This window comes from Pongo pygmaeus, chromosome 11, assembly GCF_028885625.2.
Source record: "Pongo pygmaeus isolate AG05252 chromosome 11, NHGRI_mPonPyg2-v2.0_pri, whole genome shotgun sequence".
Lineage (NCBI taxonomy): Eukaryota > Metazoa > Chordata > Mammalia > Primates > Hominidae > Pongo > Pongo pygmaeus.
In genome coordinates, this window is record NC_072384.2 from 16,636,261 (window position 1) to 16,659,110 (window position 22,850).

The 22,850-nt window shown below is 57.2% G+C and overlaps 1 protein-coding gene across 1 annotated transcript in view; it reads left to right on the forward strand.

The window, feature by feature from the left end:
• HS6ST1 (heparan sulfate 6-O-sulfotransferase 1) overlaps positions 1-20,511 on the forward strand; it is a 54,270-nt gene extending 33,759 nt beyond the window's left edge. The window contains exon 2 of the mRNA XM_054478267.2: positions 17,127-20,511. Within this exon, the coding sequence (XP_054334242.1) occupies positions 17,127-17,835 (709 nt within the window). The 3' untranslated portion in view covers positions 17,836-20,511. The remainder of the gene's footprint in view (positions 1-17,126) is intronic.
• Positions 20,512-22,850: the final 2,339 nt, after the last annotated feature.

The window sequence follows — 22,850 nt, forward strand, 5'->3', positions numbered from 1 at the left end:
GAGGCAGTCCCTGGGGCTCAGAGGGGCCAGGTGACTGTCCCCAGGCCACACAGGGGACAGCTGGCAGAGCAGGAATCCCACCTGTTCATCCATCTGACACTGGGACCTGTGTCCCCTCTAGCTGTCTCATCTACTTCCTCAGCCCCCTTGCCGGACAGAGCTATTTTGGGGCAGATGGCACCTGTCCCACTGCTGGCCTGAGGGTGGGGTGGAGGCCCTCAGCTCCCAGCACCACCCGTCAGTGGAGAAAGGCCCTGGCCCATGGGGATGGTTGCCTGAGCCAGCGGGGAGCAGTAACTGGCAGGCAGGAACACCTACCATGGGAAGGGAGACAGTGTATGGACCCCCAGGCAAGAGTCAGCCTGGCAGGGTGGAGGCAGAGGCAGGGGTGCCACAGACGGGCCTTCTGACTCTTGCCTGACTCTTGCCTGACTGGCCCAGGTGCTGGGCAGACAGCCCTGCCCATCCCCCAAGGCTTCCCCTGGTCCTAGAACTCTCCCTGCGCAGTGCTGCTGAGTCCTCAGGGTAGCAGAGCTGGGCCGTAGCGGCAGGCATCCAGGTGAGCAGCTTGGCTGTGAGGTGGGACAAGGCCTTGGGAGACTGGGTACACAGGCGCCCAGTGCAGGGCAAGGCAGGGCCTCACGTTGTTGGGCCCCAGTGGGGTCTGTGGATCCTGCCACCAGGGCAGGCCAGAGAGGGAGCCACCTGCCCTTCCCACGTAGGGAGTGGGGTGCGTCCAGAACCTGGGGGCTGCTTTGTTCTCCCCACTTCCATACCACATCCAAGAGCACTGGACAGAGGAGTCAGACCTCCACCAGACCCCTGGCTGGGAGGCCACAAAGAAGAAGGGTAGAACCCAGAGAGCGTGGAACACTCATTTCCCTTACTGGGAAACAGGCTAGATGGGGACTGCTGCCCCAGGGCCTGCTGCCCCAGGGCCTGGCTGGTGGTCAGTGACCTAGAGCATGCAGTAGGCGCTCCATCAGTGCATGTTCTCTGGCATGCCGCCTGTTTCCTGGAGGCCAGAGGTCGGGTTGCAACACAGTGTGCTCTGGTGAGGCCCGGGCACCAGGCCTGCCAGCGGGGCCACAGTGATGACATCCTGGAAGCCTCCAGGGAGAAGTGCTCAGTGGGAGCACTGGCAGGTCCAGAAAGGCTGAGCTCAGCATTTAGGCCCAAACCACCGGGTAGGGGGCGGGAGGCTGCAGCCATGGGATCCCTCTCCCTTTCTGGCTCTGGCCCTGGGAAAGTCACAGCCTCTCAGGGGCTCAGTCATCCCTGTTGTTAAGAGGGACGATGGGGCTGGGCACAGTGGCTCACGCCTGTAATCCCAGCACTTTGGGAGGCTGAGGCAGGTGGATCACCTGAAGTCAGGAGTTCAAGACCAGTTTGGCCAACATGGCAAAACCCCTTCTCTACTAAAAATACAAAAATTAGCCGGGTGTCGTGGAGCCTTAGCCTCTGAAGGCTGAGGCAGGAGAATTGCTTGAGCCCGGGAGGCAGAGGTTGCAGTGACCAAGATCACGCCACTGCATTCCAGCCTGGGAGACAAAGCAAGACTCCATCTCAAAAAAAAAAAAAAGAGGGACGATGGCACCTCCACAGTGTGGTAGGTGTTGCTGTGTGCACAGCACCTGGGGCAAAGCGATGAGTAGCTGGGGCACAGGCTGGTGTGTGCCCGTGGGTGTAATGTGGGAGGGATGGCAGAGACTTGGGGCCTTGTGTGACTGGGGACAGGTGGCAATGGGAGGGAGGCAAGATAAGGCCCCTAGGGTGGGGGGCCGCCTGTGGATGAGGGGACCAGGTGCCTGTGTTGGCAACCTGGGCACAGGGGCTATCGGAGGGTGGAGCCGAGATGCTTAAGCCAGGTGCCCCTGCCCTGTCTGAGCACCTAGTTGCAGACTTGGCTGCGGGAGCCTGAGAGCAGGGTCCAGCCAGGAAGCCTACATCCTTGCAGGAAAGCCCCTGGGAACAGGGCTGGCAGGAGGGTGGCTGTGGGGCCCTGGAAGTGGGGTGAGAGTGTGGGGCTGCCCCGTGGGTCTGACTCAGCCCCCCTGCTCCAGCTCCGTCCAGGCCTGTGTCCCTCGGCAGGTGAAAGGGCCACCCAGCCTCCGTTTCTTGACCTGGAATGTGGGATTTACAGCTGTGGGGTCCATTTTTGCCATTTTTATATCCAAATCTCCACAGTCCCAGGAGTCAGTTGCATTTTAACCCAGGCTTGCGGTGGGAGAGATGTTTCGGCAGGAGTGGCAATAGCTCTAGAACTCAGGAAGCCCCCAAGAGCTCCCTGCATCTTCCTCAGGAGGGAGCTGAGGTCTTCCTGCCAGTAGGCACCTCACCCACAGGGGTCGACCCACACTCTAGCAGCCTGGCCAAAGCCCACCCCTGCCACCCCTATAATGGGGGAGGGAGGGGCGAGGGTGAGGCCAATGCTGCAGAAGGCATGTTCATGAGGACCAGGACATGGGGCCCAACACCCTCCAGCTCTCACAGAGTTCCAGGTGTAAGTGGCACTGCTGGAGGCCACCACCTCAACTGAGAGACCTGGCCCAGGGTCATCTCCTCCATGGACACCTTCCTGGCTGCTCCAAGTGGAGCAGACCGTCTCACAGCATAGCTGCACAGTAACTCCTAAACCACCATGTCCTTTGCCAGGGGGTCACAGGGATTGCTCCCCATCATTTGGGGTCCCTGCCACCAAGGAAGAACTAGGCCAGTGGGGAGACAGAGATGTGAGCACTGCTGAGCCCTGGGGCTGGAAACCTACCAGGGCCCCTTCTGTCCAGACTGGGAGCTGTTGCAGTGACAGAGGCCTGCAGTGCCCCCTGCTGTGAGTGGATTTCTGTGCAGTGCCTGGGAGCCCCTAAGCAGTCACCCTGGGCTCGAGTGACACTGCCCCAGCACTGTGTTGGGGAGCCAGAGAGTCCCGGCCTTTTTCAGCTGCAGGTAAGTGGGCTCGCAGGGGTGGCCTGCCCAGGACACACAGCTGTGGGCCTGGAGCCAGGTGCTTGGATCTGATAGGACAGCTGTTTTTATTTGCTGGAGAGGTGACTTTGGAGGTGGAGCTGAGTGAGTCAAAGTGGAGATGACAGCCCCCTGGCAGTGAGGATGGAATCTGTAAGCCCCTCCCCAGGGTGTCTGGTCCCCTGAGGTCCAGAGGCCCCAGATGTGGGGCGGTCAGCACCGCCTGTGTTAGGAGCTGTGGCCTGCAGTACCTGGAGCCCAATATGCTGGGCTGGGCTGGGCTGTGCGCCCTGGGCACCCTCAGGCTTCCAGGCTGGGCCCTTTGCTCCTCTGCAGTTCCCAGCTCCCCTCCAGGTAGGAGATCCTGGCGGGCACAGGCATCTTCCCTGGATTCCAGGCCTCCACCGGCTGACGGGAGTGGGAAGGGGCCGGGGCAGTTGCAGAGGCACAGAGGTGGGGCTCAAGCAGCCTTGTCCTCACTCTGTCACTTCCTGCCTTGCAGGGACACACAGGCCTGCCCCCGACATGCCCTCCTGCCTCGGGGGTCTCTGCCCATCTGGCTTCCCAGCAGGGGCTGGCAGTGCCGTTAGGACGCTGGCGGAGCTGCCCTCAGCTCCTCAGGCCACAGCCCAGCTCTGCACCCGCAGCATTTTCAACCATCTGCTGCGGGCCAGTGGGGGCTGGGTAGGGCTGTGAGGGACCAGAGGGACCCTGTCCGGGAGGCCCGCCCAGCGACCCACAGCGAGGCACCACCAGGTTGGGCCAGAGTCCAGGGCTTCGGCTCTGTCCCTCTGGTGCTGCTGGACAGCCGCAGTTTCTGTTTAAAGTGGTTCAGCCTGGTACTGCCGCGTCTTCACTGCAGGGCTGAAGGTGGTTTTTTCTTTATGCAGACCACTCTGACTCTTCACTGATGCACTGTGCTCTAAGGAAAGGGGCTGTGATTTTTGTTCCTAGTCAGAAAACACCACCCTGGCCATGGTTTGGGCAGTAGTCAGCAGGGCGTCCTGAGCAGCATTGCCAGACCATTGTATCTGCCTAGCCTCCGGGGACTGGCAAGGTCAGCCTGCCCTTCCAGCCTGGAGCCTGTGGCTCAGCAGGTGAATAGTTCTCTTCAGTCAGTCACAGCCTGGGTCCAGGTGGACGTGGGCTCCAATCCCAGTGCCGCCCTGAGCAGCCATGTGGCCTGGGCTAGTTATTGAACCTCTCTGGGTCTCAGTTTCCTCATCTGCAAAATGAGAATAATTCATGCCTATGGGGTGACTGGGTAAAGCGCCATGAGTTCAGTAAATTAATAATTCAGTTACTCCTGAGCCCAGGCTGCTGCCAGGCCCCCCTGGCCCCGCCCAGGAGCCCACCCTGTCATCTCATTCAGGTCCCTGGTGTATCTCCCTGAATAGATGGATTAGGTTCAGAGGCCAAAACGGGGCAGCAGTTCGTTTTTTATTTCCCTCCCTTTGGAAGGGAGCCCAGCATAAGCAGACCAGGCTGGTGGAATGCCAAGGAAACACCAAGAACCCAGGCTCTTTCTCTTCGCTCTACAAAGTGGGGCTTCTGCCTCATGGTCCAAGGTGACTGCTGGTGCTCAGCGGTCACATCCGCTTTCCAGTCAGCAGGAGGAAAACAGGGCAAAGAAGGCTGTCTCTAAGGACATCCTGATGGCCGGACAGTCACACAGCCATACCTGGCTGCACATCATCTCCTGGGCGTCTTCCTCCTCAGGGACTTTCTGCACTGTTTTCTAAGCCTGTCTCTTGAGGGCCACATGAGCACAGAGCCCTGTACCACCTGGACTGCCTTTCCACCCATCTGTAAGAATTCAGCTCCCCTGGGTGAGCCAAGGAGGCGCCCCCACCCCCCATGCCACACTTTGCTAGAGGTAGGCAGAGCAGAAGTAGCATCATGAGGCCAGCAGGCACCAGCTGGCCAGTCCTGTCCAGACCCAGGTGCCTCTGTCTGCCAGAGGGGGCAGGGCAGGGAGATGGGCCTCAGCCCTGCTGCTCCCTTCCTGCCAAGGGGCTGGGCTGAGGCTGGACCTCAGCTGACCCAGCTCCAAGCCCAGCCCATGCTTGAGGAGCTGGGTGGCCTTGGCCTCTCTGGTGTTGCTTCCTCATCTCTCCAGCTGGGACATGCCCAGGCTGTGAGGTCACTGGTGAGAGGCTCCCTGGGGTTGGGTCAGCCTTACCTGTCCATCCGGGTGTTCTGCCAAAGGTCCCATCAGCTGCAGGCTCTGCCTGCCCTGTGTGTGTCCTGAGGCAAGAGGGGGCTCATCTGGAAGGGGTGTGGGCAGCACAGCCTTCCCAGGAAGCACATGGGTGAGGACTGCCCCCTGTGCCCACACAGCACCTGACCACTGATGTCATGGGGCCTCTCTCCAGACCTGGGTATGTTTGGAAGCAGATTGAGTTAATGAAAAAAAAATCTGACTACTCTTCTGCAGACGTCACCAAGAAGGGACAGCCTTAGCCCAGCATTTTCTGTGCTGCATTTGGGGAGGGGCTGCCTGCCCTCGGGCCAAGCCAGGCCTGATGCTGCGGCACTGGGTCAGGTGCAGGCACACCAGCACAGGTGTCACACCAGAGCAGTGGGGAAGCCATTCCCTCTCAGGCAGTGGCTCACATGCCTGTGCCTCCTGGGAGCAGGTCGTCTCCTCTGGGCTGTCTCCCCAACCCCCGCCCTCCTGGACCTGCAGGTGCCCCCTCTCAGAGGGAATGACATCATGGACAGCCAGCCTGGCCTTGTGGCCCTGGAGAGCTGCGCCCAAGGGCCACTTCCTGCCACAGGAAAGAGGAGGCGGCTACCCGCCCCAAGTGGGGCGCTCAGCGGCTTCCACCCCACAGTGGGACTTGGAGCCAAAATCAGACTTCCACTTTTTCTAACAAACTGGGCAGAAGCCGGACTGCTTGGTGCTGTCAGAGGCATGGGCACCGGGGGCCCCTGGCGGGGTTGGCAGCAGGCAGTGCTGATGAGGGTGACGGTGGTGTGTTATGCCGTGAGTTCCCAGCTTTGGCGTCCTCCTAAAGGTTTTCATTTCCTTCCTGTAATGAGGACCCAGGCCTCAGTGAGGCCCAGTCGCTTTCCGGAGAGAGCCATCCTGGTGCCCTGTGGTGTCCCATGGGCCTGGGGCAAGGCTGGCAGTCAGGGTAGGCTTGGGGAAGTGGGTGCTGTCGCTGAGTGTAGCCGGGTGCTCATGCAGTCCTCAGAGGAATGTTCTCCCAGGTGCCTCTCTGAATTTCTGGTGCCCTTGGAGTCCAGGTTTTGTTTTGTTGAGAGACAGAGTCTCGCTCTGTTGCCCAGGCTGGAGTGCAGTGGCACAATCACAGCTCACTGCAGCCTTGAACTCCTGAGCTCAAGTGATCCTCCCACCTCAGCCTCCGGGTAGCTGGGACTACCTGGAGGTGCGCACCACTGTGCCTGGCCTGGAGTAGGGTTTTTAAAACTAATCACTGAGATGCAACCTTCATGGTGTGGCCTCTGTCCTCATGGTGGGACCCCTGGTCCCTGGGAGATCAAAGCACACCGTTGGAATAGAGGACTTTCGGAGCCCCTCTCAGAGCTTCCCTCACCACGCCATGTCCTTGGGGGCTGGAATGTGACAGGCATGCTTGTTGTTTCACTGAAGCCGGCCCCCCAAGGACTCTTCCTCTGAGCCACGGAAAAATCATTCATTTTCTTTCAGTAACTGAGTCAGAAGTAATGCAACAGTATTTCTTAAAAAAAAAAAAAAAAAAAATAGTTCTGTCATTCTGACTCTGAATGACAGCGTCCTCACCCACAATTAGGGAGCTTCCCCTCTGTTGGCACTGGTATAAAAATTGTCATTGTTTCAGGGTCTGAGTTTAGAAACTTGTGGGTTAGACCCTCGTTTCATGGAACCCACCCCCGCACCCCCATCACCTTCGGGCATGGGAGGGGAGGGGCCTGAAGACAGGGCACACCCTGGACAAATGCAATGCAAGCTGGACTGGCGCGGCCGGCCCCGTCTGATGGCCCATTTGCACCCTACACCCTGTCCCAGGCAGCAGGGAGGCTTTTGTGATCTTCATTATATTGTTTCATATAAATCATTTCTTCTTGGGTCATATTTCCTATTAGGTTGTTTATGTAATGTTTAATTACAGACAGTATAGAAATATATAAAGAAAACGTTATGGTCACATTTGGGCTTATGGGTTTTCACCGAACTCTCAACTCCTGTCAGTTCAAACATTTTTATAGTAAAATGTTGAAAAAAATTCATTATCTCACTGTTGAGACAGCCACTGAGTAGTCCATTCCTGTCCTGGGTGGTGTTTTTTCTGAACATGTATATATCTTACAGAACCATGACCACAGAGTGCTGTTGTCCTGCACATTGGAGGGGGATAGACCCTTGCTCGTGGAACCCCACAGTCAGCTCCAGGGGTTGGTGCAGGCATTTCTCCACATCTTCAGGTCTTGTCGGCACCCCCGCCATGGGCCACAGGACTGTCCACTGTGTGCCTGCCGTTGGCCTCTGCCTGCATGGCCATGACTCCCTGTGACAGCTCACACTCCAGTGCACACCCTCTGAGGCAGCCCTGCCATGTCTCAGCCCTTCCCTCCAGGGCCAGCACCTTCCCAGAGGTGGAGTTACTGCACCAGCCCCTCACCAGGCTCCAGTCTCCTGTGTCCCTCCTCGCCCGCCCCAGACTTGCCACATGCCCTGAACCAGGTTTGAAGTCTCATTTCTGGCTGGAGTCCTGAGCTTCCGGAAGGCAGAGTCAGCAATAAGAATATGCAGGCATGAGTTTGGGTCAGATCAGCACTAGAAGGCAGAGGAGACAAAATGAAGCCCCCTGCAGCCATGGGCATGACCCACTGGAGGAGCAAGGGACAGGTACCATGGGCTGCAGTGCCCGGCCTGGTTGATGCTGGCCTCAGGTGTTGCCTGCCTGCCCCGCCCTCCTGCCTGGAAGGCACTCAGAGCTCATGAGCTGTACCTGCAGGATTTTTCCTGGGGTGCTCTGTGTTTGAGTGGGGCTCCCAGGCCAGTTCTAAGTTTGTCCTATAAGAATCCAGACTCTGGACTTTAGAACTGGCCACGCCCTGACAGCAGTGCCTAGATCTTACCTGATTGTGGGGCACACTAAACCAGTGCCCAGAAAAATGTCAGAACAGCTTCAGGTCACAGAAGGCATTAAACCAAGCATAGTTAAATGCCAAAGTGCATGATCCAGGCGATCATTGTGTGGTCTGTCACAAGAAGCTGCAGTTCGTGCAGACTAGAATGATTTCATAGCGCATTTCAAGTTCTTTGACGTTTCATGCTTCATCTTTGAAATCCATGTGAGTTTCCCACTCAAGGCCATTACTCATCCAACCTCATTTTCCTATAGAGTGAACCGGACCGTCCTTGGTCTGGCCCTGCCTGTGTGCCTTAGCCTCACTGGCCACGTCCTCACCCTCCTCGGAGAAGCTGCCCTGTTGCCCACAGAGGGTCTCAGGGGCTGACCCCTCCCGCCACTTGTGAGAGGGAGGGACGTAGGCTGGCTGCACAGACACAGGTGACCCCCACTGCAGATAGGGCGCCTCGGGGATGGCCTCACATCACAGCTGCTGCCCACTGACTGGATGGCAATAGTGAGCAGCCAGTGGTGCAGACAGGGTCTTCCCGTCACCCTCGAGTGACCAGTGTGTGTCCCATTCAGGGGTGAACGCTGGGAGCCCTGGGTCTGTCCCAGTACATGGCATGCATAGGTGTCCACAGAGATCTGCTGTGGATGTCAGGGTGCTGTGAGTGCCATGCAGCAGGACCACAGCTTAGGGCTGTACTCACAGAAGATGCCAGAGGTTTACCACCCTGAAAGAACCTCATTTGCCAGCAAAGTCACTGGGCAGGGTCCCCAGCCTCCCGCATCAGGTTGGCAGCAATGAGGGAGATCCCTTAGGAGAGAAGTGGCCCTGTTTGCATCCCCAAGGCACTCCTACTCCTGGATGGTGAACCAACCACCAGCCGGATGCTTGGGCTGGGCAGGACCTGTGGTTCCTCCCCAGCGTGGCCACAGAGCATTCAGACTCATTAATGCATGGTTAGTTACTAAACCTCAGGGCAACCCCCACTGCCCTGGAAACCGGCCACCCTTGAGGTGGTCCTCCTTCACTGATACCCACAGGGGCCCTCCACCCCTTTCGTGGAGCCTGTCTTGCTCACCGCAGCAGTGTAGCTCATAGGAGGGGAGGAGAGGGGAGAGGAAGTGCTGAAGACGCCTGGAATTTGCTGGGTGTGGAGGTAGCAGGGGGTTGCAAGCAGAACAAAGGGTAGAGATGGGCAGGGAGCTCTGGGGACGGAGGCTCCAGCTTGACAAGACTGGTTCACCTGGAAGGCCAGCTGGGCCTCTCAGGCTGCCTTCTAGAGTCTCAATTTTATCTTTCTTCCTTTCTTTAAACTTTTATTCGCACGAAGTGTTTGGGACATACAAAAGAACTTGCATAATGTACATAGGAAATAAATGGTAACAGTGAACACCTGTACCCCCAGCTGCTCACCGGAGGCATGAGGACATGATCAGCACCATGTAAGCCACTGTGAGCACCCAGCGCCGTCCCAGCCCCACACCCCAGGGCTAGCCTCTGACTTGAATTTTCCTGTTTCAGCTCATCACTTTTTTAAAAAACAGGCCGGGCTCAGTGGCTCACGCCTGTCATCCCAACACTTTGGGAGGCCAAGGCAGGCTAATCACCTGAGGTCAGGAGTTCGAGACCAGCCTGGCCAACATGGCGAAATCCCATCTCTACTAAAAATACGAAAAAATTAGCCGGACATGGTGGTGCACACCTGTAATCCCAACTACTTGGGAGGCTGAGGCAGGAGAATTGCTTGAACCCAGGAGGCGGAGGTTGCAATGAGCCAAGATCACACCACTGCACTCCAGCCTGGGTGATGGAGCGAGACTGTCTCAATAATAATAATAATTTCAACATATATATGTGTATCCCTGAATAGTGTTTTCTGGGGATTTGTTTATTTTTGAGAACTTGATAAAATACACGTTACCATCATAATCCAGTCCTGATGTGCAGTGCCTTCTTCGTCACCTTTCCCATGGTGTTGTGAGTAGCTGCCATTTGTTCATTTTTATTGCTGAGTGAAGTATGCCACCGTGGAGGTGAGCACGCCACCATGATGGGCATTTGGAGCTGTTACCAGAATGCTGCTGCAGCCTCCCCAATACCTCCTGGTGTGAACAGCAAGGTTCCTCTGCGATGTGCATCTGGGAGAGGACTCACCGCATCTGGGGGAATGTGTAACTTCTGCTTTCCAGTGAAGACACTTGGAGATGACTGTTCTCACCATCTCGTTCACATCCATAAGCAGATGGCAGGAGGGTCACCCTGCATTCGTGCCTACTCTTGCTGCTGCCCAGCTTTGCCTTCCCACCACTCTCCTGGTATTGCCTGTGGCTTTCTGTGCCACTGCCTTGGTAACTGATGCAGTGGAGCCTCTTTCCATACACTTTGTTGGTCAGTTTCCTCGTTGTTTTCTTCTAATTTTTTTAAAGTAATTCATACACATACTTAAAAATAGATAGTTCCAGTTGGCTAATGATGAAAGCCAGCAGATCCGCTTTCTCTTTCCAACCTCTCCAGAGAACCATTTGCAGCTTTCTCGTATACTTCCGGTGTTTACCTTCATATTTCTAAATAACGTATAGTGCTATTTCTTAATTTATTGATTTAGATATTCTTTGTTTACTTTGTTTCAATAGATGAAGGTGAAGCGTTCTTACACCCTCACACAGTCTGTCCCCCCCACCCATCACCCACATACAGTTAAAACTCACGTTTTTATTAAATCAGTAATCACTGTTTACATGATGATGCCTTCAAAACCATCATTTACCGCTGAGGCAAGTAGTGTACTTCATTTTCTTTTCTATATAACTTTTTGTTTTTCCTGGAATTAATGATTGCCTTGTCTTTTTACTTGTTTTATTTTCTATCTTCATGGATTAATTTTTTCCAGATGATTCCAGAATCTGCCACACACCTACCATTCATTTTTTCCCACCAAATGCTCGGTTGTGTCAGGCCATCTGTCCATTCCCCCTCCAACCCCCCTCTTTTTTTTTTTTTTTTTTTTTTTTTGAGATGGAGTCTCACTCTGTCACCCAGGTGCGATCTCAGCTCACTTCAACCTCTATCTCCTGCATTCAAGTGATTCTCCTGCCTCAACCTCCCAAGTAGCTGGGAACACAGACATGTGCCACCACTCCCGGCTAATTTTTGTATTTTTAGTAGAGACGGGGTTTTGCCATCATTGGCTAGGCTAGTCTCGAACTCCTGACCTCAAGTGATCCACCCACCTCAGCCTCCCAAAGTGCTGGGATTACAGGTGTGAGCCACCATGCCCGGCCTTTGCCCCTTTTTTCCTAGAGCTTCTGTCCCCCTGCTCCTGACAGGCCCAGTGGGATGTTTTGCTGACATCCTGTAACTGCCCCCTGGGTTGGAGCTCCTGGCTCCCACTTTTTGTTTGTTTTGTTTTTTCTTTTCCTTTTTTGCTAAATGAGATGCCTACTCCAGGATCTTCCTAAAATAAGATTCACAGAAGGTAAATTTCCTAAGTCTTTATATGTCTGAAGACGTCTCTGCTGTCCACACTTGACTGATAGTTTGGCTGGGTATGAGATTGAATTGGTCATTTTCCCTCTGCCTTTTGAAGACCGTGCTCCAATGGTTTCTAACATACGGCGTTGTAATGGAGAAGCATGCCATTTGTGTATTGTTTTTTCTGTCCAGATGCTTCAAGGGTCAACTTTTTAGTCCTCTGTTCAGTCCCCACATTCATTTGCTTGGCACTTGGTCAGCCATTTCAGTCTCAGTGAATGATGTACTCCAATTCTGGTTATTTCTCTCATCATCTCCTCTATTTTCTCTCTCCCCTCTTTCTGGAAGCTTTGCTGGCAGGCACTTGGAGCACCTGGATGGACAGACCCTGCTGGATAGTGATAGGCACAAAGCCCCTGCTTTGTGGGGTCCCAGGTGTCAGTGCAGGGAAGATTGCTCTGGGGCACAGACCCTTCAGCAGGGGGTACGAGGCAGGGATTAGATGAGCCTGGGCTCCTGAGGGCAGGGGCTGGGGACCACCTTGAGTGTGCAGACCATTCCTCGAACCTCTGAGCCGTGAGCCGCCCCCTTGGCACCTCCAGAGAGCACATGTCAGAGAGCTGCCTAGATCTGGGGTGGGCCATTTGGGGAGTCCTCTGCACCTCGCCATACCCCGCCCTCTTCCTGTTTCTGTTTGACACCTCCACCCCGCCTTTTGGCAGATGACAGACGGAGAGTAAACAGCAGATGCATCTGGCAATGCGTGCAATGGAGGAAAGAGGACGGAGCACGGGAGGTGGGACAGGGCGAGGCGCAGCTGGAGCACCAGGCCAGAGGATGGCCAGGACGTGCCTGTGGCCAGCAGTGCCTGCAGTGTTCGGCAGAGGGAAGGGGACAAGGCAGAGGGGAGGGGAGGGCTCTGCGTGTTGGGCATGGGACTGGACGCCTCTGGCTCCTAAAGAGTCCCGCCGGCTATGGAGGGGCGTGCCAGGTAGTGGCTTCCATACCGTTCAGGCAGGGGTAGGTAGGAACTGGACAGTGGCCAAGGGCAGGTCACCCTGCCTGGATCAGCTGTCACATCTGCAGAAAGGGGCAGGAACAGCCACATTTGGCTGCTGGCCTCAGGCAGCTTCTAGAGTCTGGCTGGCCCTTTGTCTATACCACAGGCCGTGTCTAGGGGACAGAACCAGGGGACCCAGGGCATGGCAATGTTCTGAGTAGAGAAGGTACACAGGGAGCCGTGGGGACAGCGTAAGCCATTGGGCCTTAGGGCGGGGGCCTCGGTCAGCTCAGGCTCCCCCAGGCGCAGTGCCCATTGCGCCATTTTATTACAAGATGCAGAGCCGCTGGGCCAGCACTGCTAATATCTTTGCACACACCTGCCTCCCTGGTGTGGTTCCCCAGCAGCTGTCCCTGCAGCGGGAGGCCTTGGTCCAGAAGGGTTATGTGGGACATGGGCACAGGAAGGACAGGTGAGGCTGACAGGCTTGGTCATTCCAGGGAGCATGGGAGTTTTGGCTGGCTCAGGTGCCCCTTGCCCCTGCCGTTGCCCCTGTTGGTGCCTGCTAGGCCTCCTGTGCACGGAAGGCCTTGGCAGAGGAGAGAGCCAGGCCTGGGGCAGTAAAGGAGAAAGCTTCGCCTCTAGTGCTCTGAGGGCCCCAGACTTAGATGGCTTTCAAATGAGTGTCTGTCTTCAGCAGCTCACCCTCCCAGCTTTTTCAGAAACCAAAGAGTAAATTGCTCACGGCTTCTCTTAAGTGGCTCACACATGAAAAACCCAAGTCATTTCAATGGCTGGACCCAGAAAATCGAGTCCTCTCCTCTCCTCCCTGTCTCTGGCCCCCAACTCTGCCTCAGTTGCACCAGGGTCTCACTGTCCCCTCAAGACACTGCCCCTGCAGGCACAGGCAGAGAGGCCTTTGTTCCCCTCAGCTGTGTCCCGTAGAGAGGATGCTGCCGTCGGACACATGGTAACTGAGCCTACTGCCACCCCGACCCATGATGGTCAGTAGGTCATGTGCCATCTGGGGCTACTAGAGCCGGCCCACTGTGCATACCACACGTGCCTGCTGGGTGCTCTGGGCTCTTCTCGCACTCCTGCACTGGCAACCGCTTATCTTTTTGAGCTGGGTCTTAAAGGTGGAGAGGTCTGACCAAGGGGTGGTCACTCACGCTGGCATTCCAGTGAAGGGCATGGCCCATGCAGAGACCAGGGGTGATGCACCCGTGTGCTCCTACCTGCAGACCATGACGGTGCTGGGGAGGGGAGGGGAGGGGGCACCAGGCCACACCGGGAGGGCAGCAGGGGGACGCTCCAGCCCCTCCACGGCAGAGGCCCTGAGCTTCGCAGGGGTGAGGAGGCTGTCATTCAGAAAGGTTGCTGCCAGGGAGAAGGGACTTAGAGAAGGGAGCCTTGTGGCTGTGGCCCATGGCTGCCCTCACCACCAGTCTCCTGCCTTCGGGTGGCCAGGGACCATCTGAACCCCCAGGGGACCTGGGTATGGGGTTGGTGTAGACCGTGTCCTGGCCCTTCCCAAGGTGCCGGCTTCACCTCCGTCCCTCTGCACTCTGGTGCTGACCTGGCATTTGCAGTTATGTGCCCTAGTGGCAGCCGCTCGAGCTTGGCTGCCAAGACCCACGGTGTGGTCAGACCGTGTGCGGCTGAGGAATGAGTTCCTCCCAGGAGGGGAAAGCCCTCAGGTCCATTGGGGCCCTCGTGCCCACCCGTCACTGCAGGCTGGGATTGTGGCAGGTGGTGGCCCCAGCTTTGAGTGCTGCCTCTTCTGGGGCTGCAGCCGCCCACTGTGAGCAGGAGGGTGAGGGCAGGTAGAGTCTGTCCTGCCACGAAGCTGGAGGCTTTGACAGCAGGGGCGGACAGAACTGAGCAGAAACACTTCACAGCCTGGCCACGAGCTCCCCGCTTTGTGCTCCCTCCCTCGCACTCCCCCGTGTTCTGCACCCCCAGAGCTGAGGAGCCAGGGCCCTTGTCCAGGAACAGGCTGGATGCATGCCTGGTGCCTGCATGCATTCCCAGGTGGGAGCCAGGCAGGTGACCTGGACCCTCCACCCACCCAGAAGCAGCCATTCCACAGAGGGGCCTCACACCACTCCTGCCTGTTCCCTCAGTCATTAGGCCCAGTGCTGGCCAGGTGGCTCCAGACATGACCAGGAGGCTCTAAGGCTCATCAGCATCTCCTGGAGCCTGCACGATACACAGGCACAGGCTACACCATGGGAGACCCCATCTGCAGAGTGCCAAGCCTTTGCATGCTCAGGCCTCTGACGGAATCTCTTCCCCCTGCTAACCAGGCACAGGGCAGCTCGCTCTGCAGGCCTTCCAATCAGCTAGCACGGACTCTGGCTGGTGTCATGACTCTGTGTGGCCCTGGGCAAGTCACACACCCTCTCTGGGCCATGGGCAGAGAAGCTCATGATGGAGGCATGCCTCGGGCTGCAGGGGATGGTCCCTGAATGGGTGTGGGGCTGGGGCTGAAGGACCCGCATGTGGGCACGGGGCGCTGAAAATGGGAGAGGAACTGAGCCGTTTGTGCTTCCCAGACGGGGCCTGCTGCACCATGCACAGCGTGTCCTTGCCCTCAGAGTCACCCTTGCGGCCAGTCAGAGTCCTGTGGCTGTAACTCACAGGGTCATTGGCTGGGGCTAGGAGGGCAAGCCTCTCTGTTGGTTGACGCATCACACTGTGGTTTTTTGTGTTCGGAAGAAACCCCCCACACTGGCCTGTCTCCATCCATTTGGTCAGGGCCCCACAGGAGTGGGGAGTGGAGGTCCATGCGTCCCTATGCCTCCCCTGGACACAGGGTCAGCTAGGAAGGGCATGGATAGCCTCTCTTCGGCAGTCAGGGCCTTGTGAGCCCGAGGCAGGAGACAGAGCCTGCCCCGGCCACCTCGGGCCCTTCCTCCCTGGCCCTTGGTCATTTTTGGTTCTAAAGCGTTGGTCTCATCTGCTACCTGAAGAAGGTCCCGCCCTCTGGCCCTTGAGGCCCCGAGTGCCCAGGAGCTGCTGCCATCAGCACAGATGTGTGGTACCAGGCAGGCGGTGGGTGCAGGGTGCTCAGGGAGGGCCAGGTGTGCCTTGGGGCATGTGAAGTGGGAGCCTGGAGCAGGGAAGCTGAGGCCTGCTCTCGCCCCTGCTGCCCACAGCTTGTCTGCCCCCTGGAGTCCAACTGTGCCTGACCCTGGGGTCGTCAGCTCAGTCCTACTGGGTCCTTCCTCCACCCCATCTGCTGGGAGCTCCTCAAGGGCATGGTCTGGGCCTGCCAGGCCACAGAAAACACCAGGCGGATGACAGCTGCCTCTCCCTTCCTCGGCAGTCTGCATGCAGTAGTGCTGGCCTTGCTGCCTGCCCCGGAGCCATCACTGGCTACCCCGCCTGCTTCAGAGCTGCCCCCACTGGGGCTTTCTGACATGTCTTCATAGGCGGGGGTGGCCTGCAGTGGCACCGCACCACTTGCCAGGCACTGTGCCTCCTTCCCCGCAGGGAGGTGTGCAGTCAGATCAGGGCAGCTGCCAGCGGACACCAGGAAGCGCTTTGTGCTCCCCAGGGTCCCCCCATGCCCCCCACCCCCGCCCCTGCCCAGGGCAGTGTGAGGGGAGGAGGGGAGCAGTGTGGGTACACTTCCATGTTGCCATCTGGGGAATCCTGGCGGTGGGTCAGGGCCCTTCTGGAGCTGCTCCCCCAGGCAGTGAGGGGCCCTGTGGGTTCCTAGGCTGCCTGCCCAGCCCTGGTTCTCCTTGGCCTGAGGCCCACCCACCCCAGCGTGGACAGGAGCCCTCTAAGAATGACTGCAGCCTCCCCCAGGGCTGACCTCACACACACACTGGGCACATCCACAGCCGCCACCACATTTTACCCATCTGTCCGGTGTCCTGACGCCCCCAGCCCAGCGTCATAGCGAGCCGGGCAAGGACATGCTTCATGCTGGGCTCCTGCCGCGCAGAGGAGGGTGGGAGGTGGAGCCTTCCTTGGGTCATTTCTCCGTTGTGCACGCACCCTTACATACTGTGCAATGCGCTGGCGTCTTGGGGGACAACCCACCGAGTTGGAGACTATATAAGTCATGGCTTCCCCTGGGGTCCTGGGCTGGCTGGTCCGCTGGGGCCCCCACCCCACCACCGGGCCTTGGCAGGACCCTGGGACTGGGACTGGAGGTGACCCTCACTGACCCCTGCCCACCCTCTGCTCCTGCTGAGTGGCTCTTTGGGTGGCACCATGCCCAGGCTGTAAACACCTGGTGAACACTGCTGGTCTTAGGCGGCTGTGGCTCTGGGACTTCCCTGGATGAGGTATTGGCAGCTCCACCCACCGGCAGGAAAAAGTCAGGTTGTCTCTCCAGAGGAGCCAGGCCAGGCGCTGCAGGGCACTGTGGTGGTCACCCTGGGTAGCCACGTGACTGTGGCATGCTCCTTGGCATCTCTGATACCGGGTTTTGAAACGGCTATTTGAGAGCTAAATGCAGGAGTTGGTTGGCATCAGAGGTGAAGCCCAAACTCTTGTAGTGGGGACTTTGACTCAGAGCAGTCCTGGTAGCCCCCCTCATGCTGCGTCACAGCCCTCACCTCCTCTCCCCGTCTCCTTGCAGGAAGTTCTACTACATCACCCTGCTACGAGACCCCGTGTCCCGCTACCTAAGCGAGTGGCGGCATGTGCAGAGGGGTGCCACGTGGAAGACGTCGTTGCACATGTGTGACGGGCGCACACCCACGCCCGAGGAGCTGCCGCCCTGCTACGAGGGCACGGACTGGTCCGGCTGCACGCTGCAGGAGTTCATGGACTGCCCGTACAACCTGGCCAACAACCGCCAGGTGCGCATGCTGGCCGACCTGAGCCTGGTGGGCTGCTACAACCTGTCCTTCATCCCCGAGGGCAAGCGGGCCCAGCTGCTGCTCGAGAGCGCCAAGAAGAACCTGCGGGGCATGGCCTTCTTCGGCCTGACCGAGTTCCAGCGCAAGACGCAGTACCTGTTCGAGCGGACGTTCAACCTCAAGTTCATCCGGCCCTTCATGCAGTACAACAGCACGCGGGCAGGCGGCGTGGAGGTGGACGAGGACACCATCCGGCGCATCGAGGAGCTCAACGACCTGGACATGCAGCTGTATGACTACGCCAAGGACCTCTTCCAGCAGCGCTACCAGTACAAGCGGCAGCTGGAGCGCAGGGAGCAGCGCCTGAGGAGCCGCGAGGAGCGCCTCCTGCACCGGGCCAAGGAGGCGCTGCCGCGGGAGGACGCCGACGAGCCGGGCCGCGTGCCCACTGAGGACTACATGAGCCACATCATTGAGAAGTGGTAGTGGCGGTGGTGGCCACGGGGAGGCCTCTTGAGGGGTGTGGGGGATAAAACAGGACAGACGACAGGTCCACCCAAGACTGTCACACGGGATGAGCATCCCAAACCTGTTCCACAGAGGTAGCTGCGTCCTGAAAATAAACAGAGCAGGGATGTAGTGGGGCTGGGCGGGGATGGGGGCTTGAGGAATCAACAGGTGCAGCCCAGTGGGTCAGAGGAAAGCGTGCTCAAAGGATGCCATGGTCAGGGCAGGGCCTCCAGAGCAGGTGTTGTGCCTGCTCTCCTGGCCTCCTTGGATTTATCACAAAAACTGAAGGTTTGCACAAGAGACGAGGACAGCGGGAAAGTGGACCTGCCAGGTCGGGAGTGTGTCCCTCACCAACTATGCACACAGCACTCGCTCTTAGCTCCTCTGTCCGGGCTACTAGGAGTGAGACCCGCTTCTGGCAACTGCCCCAGCTCCAGGCCATCCCGTAGCCCCTCCCCTTCTGGCTGCCCCCAATGCCCCAAGGTCTGGGGAGCCCCCAGCTCACCCATCTGTAGCTCCCTCAAGGTCAGGGCCCACCCCATCTGAGGCAGAGAAGACTCGAGTCCAGCCCCCAGGAAGCCTGCTCCCCTCTCTGGCCCATGGTCCTGCTTCATGCTTTGGGTCAGGAGGCCAAAGCTGATGTTCAGGACCCACCCACTCCCTACAGTCCTCAGACCAAGGAGGGGTTTGGGTAGTGGGCCCGAGCTGCATTGCCAGCCTTCCGTGGGCTGACTGGCAGCCCGGGAGTGGGGAGGCTTTGGCCAGGGATGCTGCCACTTGTGCGTGAGTCCCCGGCTGGCCTTTGGAGCTGACCATCCAGGCAGGCCTGGCTCAGACTGGAAGGGCTGGGGACCGAGCGCTCCCCTGCCTCTGTTCTCCTTTCTGACCCACTGGGATTTGCTAGCAGGCTGCCCCAGCCCCATCACCGAGACACGTACTCAAATACCACTGCTCCCACCAGTGTGCGGATTAAGTTCATCAGGCTTCCATCGGCTGGAGCATGGGACCATAGCCCCCGCCCAGGAGCCGTACCCTCGGACCACAGTTGGCTCTGGATGGCCAGGAACGGGGACTCGAGCTTTCAGATTCTCAACTAGCCTTGGCAAAACAGCTGTAGGTGGCCTCCCTGACAACAGACACTCAGCCCTCCCCACCCTGGCTCTCCTTGCATTTCCCTGTGCTCCCCACCCCCTTGCAAAAGGCTGGCCATGCTCTGTTCCTAGCAGCCCCGCAGGTTTCCCCACTGGCTGCAATGGCCTTACTAAAAGCCATGTTGCATATCCGTTGTAAGCACGTGCCCCGTGCCCTGTCCCCATTCCTTATGCCCTAGGAGGCCAAGCTGGTGTCTCTAGGAGGGCCCGCATAGGCATCCTGGATCCCCCAGAGAGCAGATTGGTGTGCTCAGGCCGCAGGCTGACTCAGAGGCAGGGCAGTGGGCTCTGCAGGCCGCCTGGCTGAGGTTGGTGGGGGTCCTCTCTCCTGCCCCAGCTTCCACTCAGCCACCACAGTTGCCCCACCATGGGGTGGAGACATGGGTCACCACGGGCTTGGGAGCAAGCGCCTTCTGCAGCACAGGAAGGCAAAGCTGGGGTCAGATGAGGTTGCTACCCCTGGAGGTCTGGCATAAGGGCCCCACCCTCAGGCCTCCTACACTGGCCCCATTTTACTTTGGGGTCGAAGGACAGGATGGTCAACAGGGCAGGGTGGACAGTGTGCCAGCGTCGCGCAGGGCCACCTCCCTGGGTGGATGCATCACACTAAGGAAGCAAGTGCCAAGGGGATCTAGTGCTGTGGTTCTTTCAAAGGGAGGTCAGGGTCAATGGGAATCTGCTCGGACACTCAACATTGGAGTGGATGCACTCCTTGGAGGAGGAGGAACGTGTTAAGGGGATCGTGAGGTCTTGCACAAGCCACGTGGGGCACCTTGGCCTCCCGGCAGGAGGTGGACACCCAGCCAGAGGCCTGGCTCGAGGTGGCCTCACCTTCACCATGGGCTTCCTGGGTGCGCGGGCCCGAGCGCAGGTTGTTTTGTACATATTGGAATATGTGTTAACTTATGCCCCGCATCCCGACTCACACGGAAGCACGGGTCTTGTCTCGGTCTCTTCACTGCATTTGGAAAGCAGTCTCCTCTCGGGCCAGCGCCGGGCTGAGGTGTTCAGAGGCGGCGGCAGCTGGCAGTGCCCTCAGACCCTGAGTGTCCAGCCTGGCACTTCCCATTCAGGCCACCTGCTTTGTGTCAATGGTTCCTTTGCCAGCAGCATCTCCTAAATTGTAAGGACTCTGTCCACTCAGGGCCCTCCCAGGGCTGCAAGGATGGAAGCAGGCAGGCAGTGGAGCTAACAGCTTAGTCACCAGGACCCCCAGACCTGCAAACGTCCCCTCCTGGAGGGGGAAGGCAGGAACAGCAGAACTGCCCACAAAACAAGGCTGTGAACTTTTCGGGAACTGGAACTGTTTAACTTGAACCCAGGATCGTTTAAAGCTTTATTTATTTATAGCTTCTTCTTAAAAAAAAGTGTTGAAGAAATTTTTTGGTTATTCATACAAAAAAAAATGAGTTGATGATGGAAAAGCAAGTCATAATCATCTAATTGTTTTTGTCTAGGTCGAGAATGAATGTTAGCCGATGAAATAAACCCTGACAAGGAGTGGCGGGTGTGCTGTGGTCTCTGCGGGCATAGCTGCCCCTCCCAGTGGGGTCTCACACCGAGTCCCAAGGGCGGGGTGCTTTGCACAGGTGCATGAGGCTCAGTGAGGAAAGTCCCATTAAGTAAGGCATTCTGAAAGAAAAAATGGGACTTTGTCATCAACATAAAGAGTAACCATTTATTAATCATTAGTCATAGTATTTGGGAAGATGACACCAGTTGAAAGGGAGGTAGGCGCCACTGAGTTACATTCTCATTAACCTCTTCCCTCCCTGTCTTTGGAAATTTTGAAAGATTTCAAATGACAAAGACAGTGGAGGAATAGTTCATGGACACCCACGTGCTCTTGGCCTAAATTTTTCATCTTCTCTTATCCTGTGCCCACACTTTCTCATACACGCACACACGCGCATGCTTTTCTGAAACATCTGAAAGTAGGTTGTGATCATCAGAATACTGCACTCCTAAATCCATCAGCTCGTGTCTCCTAAGGACGTTCTGCCACAAAACTCAACCCTGTTATTCCAGCGCCCCCCGCCCCCAAATTGTATAACAATACAGTATTTTCCAATATCCAGATCCTCCGATTGTCCTAGAGTTGTCTTCAGAGGATTTCGTAGCCCCAGGACCACACAGTGCTCCATGTGCCTCTCCTGTCTCCTTGAATGGAGGAGAGGGTCCCAGCCACCCCTTCTTTTTTCCGTCTGTCTTAGGATTGACATATTTGACTAATACAGACCAGTTGTCTTGAAACCTCTGCTGATGTTGGCCGGGCGTGGTGGCTCACACCTGTAATCCCGGCACTTTGGGAGGCTGAGGCGGGCGGATCACGAGGTCAAGAGATCGAGACCATCCTGGCTAATGCAGTGAAACCCAATCTCTACTAAAAATACAAAAAATTAGCCAGGCGTGGTGGTGGGTGCTTGTAGTCTCAGCTACTCAGGAGAATGGCAGGAGAATGGCATGAACGTGGGAGGCGGAGCTTGCAGTGAGCCGAGATTGAGCCCCTGCACTCCAGCCTGGGCGACAGAGCAAGATTCCTAAAAAAAAAAAAAAAAAAAAAAAGTCTGCAGATGTCAGTTTCCTAGTGGTCAGATTCGGTGAAATTGGGTAGGAAGGCCCTCGGGCAAGGCACCTGCCATCAGCCCAGGTGTCCTGTGGCTCTGCTCCCTGGATGAGGGAAGTCCAGCCTCCCCACTGGGCCCCTGGGGAAACCCAGCCATAGTGGTCACCTGCCAGCTCGTACCTGCCACCATCCCAGTGACAAAGGTCACTGGGGTGTTTCTGGGAGGGTCACAGCTTCTACCTGCCACCATCCCAGTGACAAAGGTCACCAAGGTGTTTCTGGGAGGGTCACGGCACAAGTAGGGCAGGAGTCAGAACGTAGCTGCCTTCTTAAAACCCCAGTCTCAGACTCCACATCAACACCTGCTCATGCCTCGGTAGAGTGCGGAAGGGAGGAGCAGAGGCCAGACGCCAAGAGGAACTCCCGGGTCCTTCCCGGACACTTCATGCGGAGGTTTATTTGGGGTGTGGACCAGCCCTCAGCCTGGCTCCTCCCTCGGGGGAGCCATGATGGAAGCTTCCTCCACCTTCTGATGGTACCACTGGGCTCTGTAGGGCCAGTGTCATGATCAAAGGTGAAATCAGACCTGAAAATACTTCACCCAAAAGGGGGGTTTTCCTCTTCCTGCTTCTCTTTAGAGTTGAAGGCCACCCTTTTTTTTTTTTTTTTTTTTTTTTTTTTTTTTTTTTTTTTTTAAAGACAGAGTCTTGTTCTGTTACCTGGCCGAAGGCCACTTTATTAAAGTCCACCTGAGGCCGGGTGCGGTGGCTCACGCCTGTAATCCCAGCACTTTGGGAGGCCGAGGTAGGCAGATCACTTGAGGTCAGGAGTTTGAGACCAGCCTGGCCAACATGGTAAAACCCTGTCTCTAACCAAAAATATATAGCCGGGCGTGGTGGCATGCGCCTGTAATCCTAGCTACTGGAGAGGCTGAGGCAGGAGAATCGCTTGAACCCGGGTGGCAGAGGTTGCAGTGAGCCGAGATCCTGCCACTGCACTCCAGCCTGGGCAACAGAGCAAGACTCTGTCTCAAAAAATAAATAAATAAATGAGGTCCACCTGGGCCAAAGACCCAGAAGGCTCAGGCCCGCCCCCTGCCCAGCCCTCATCCCCACTTCCTGCTCACTGCCACAGAGTCCCCACTGTAAGCGTCAGGCTCACCCGATCCTCCAAGGTCCCCTGCCCCCTTCTATCCTGCCAGGGAAACCCACATCTGTCCTTGCTCCCGGGCCTGTGGGTTTGGACAAAGGCAGCTCCTCCACCACCCAGCCTCG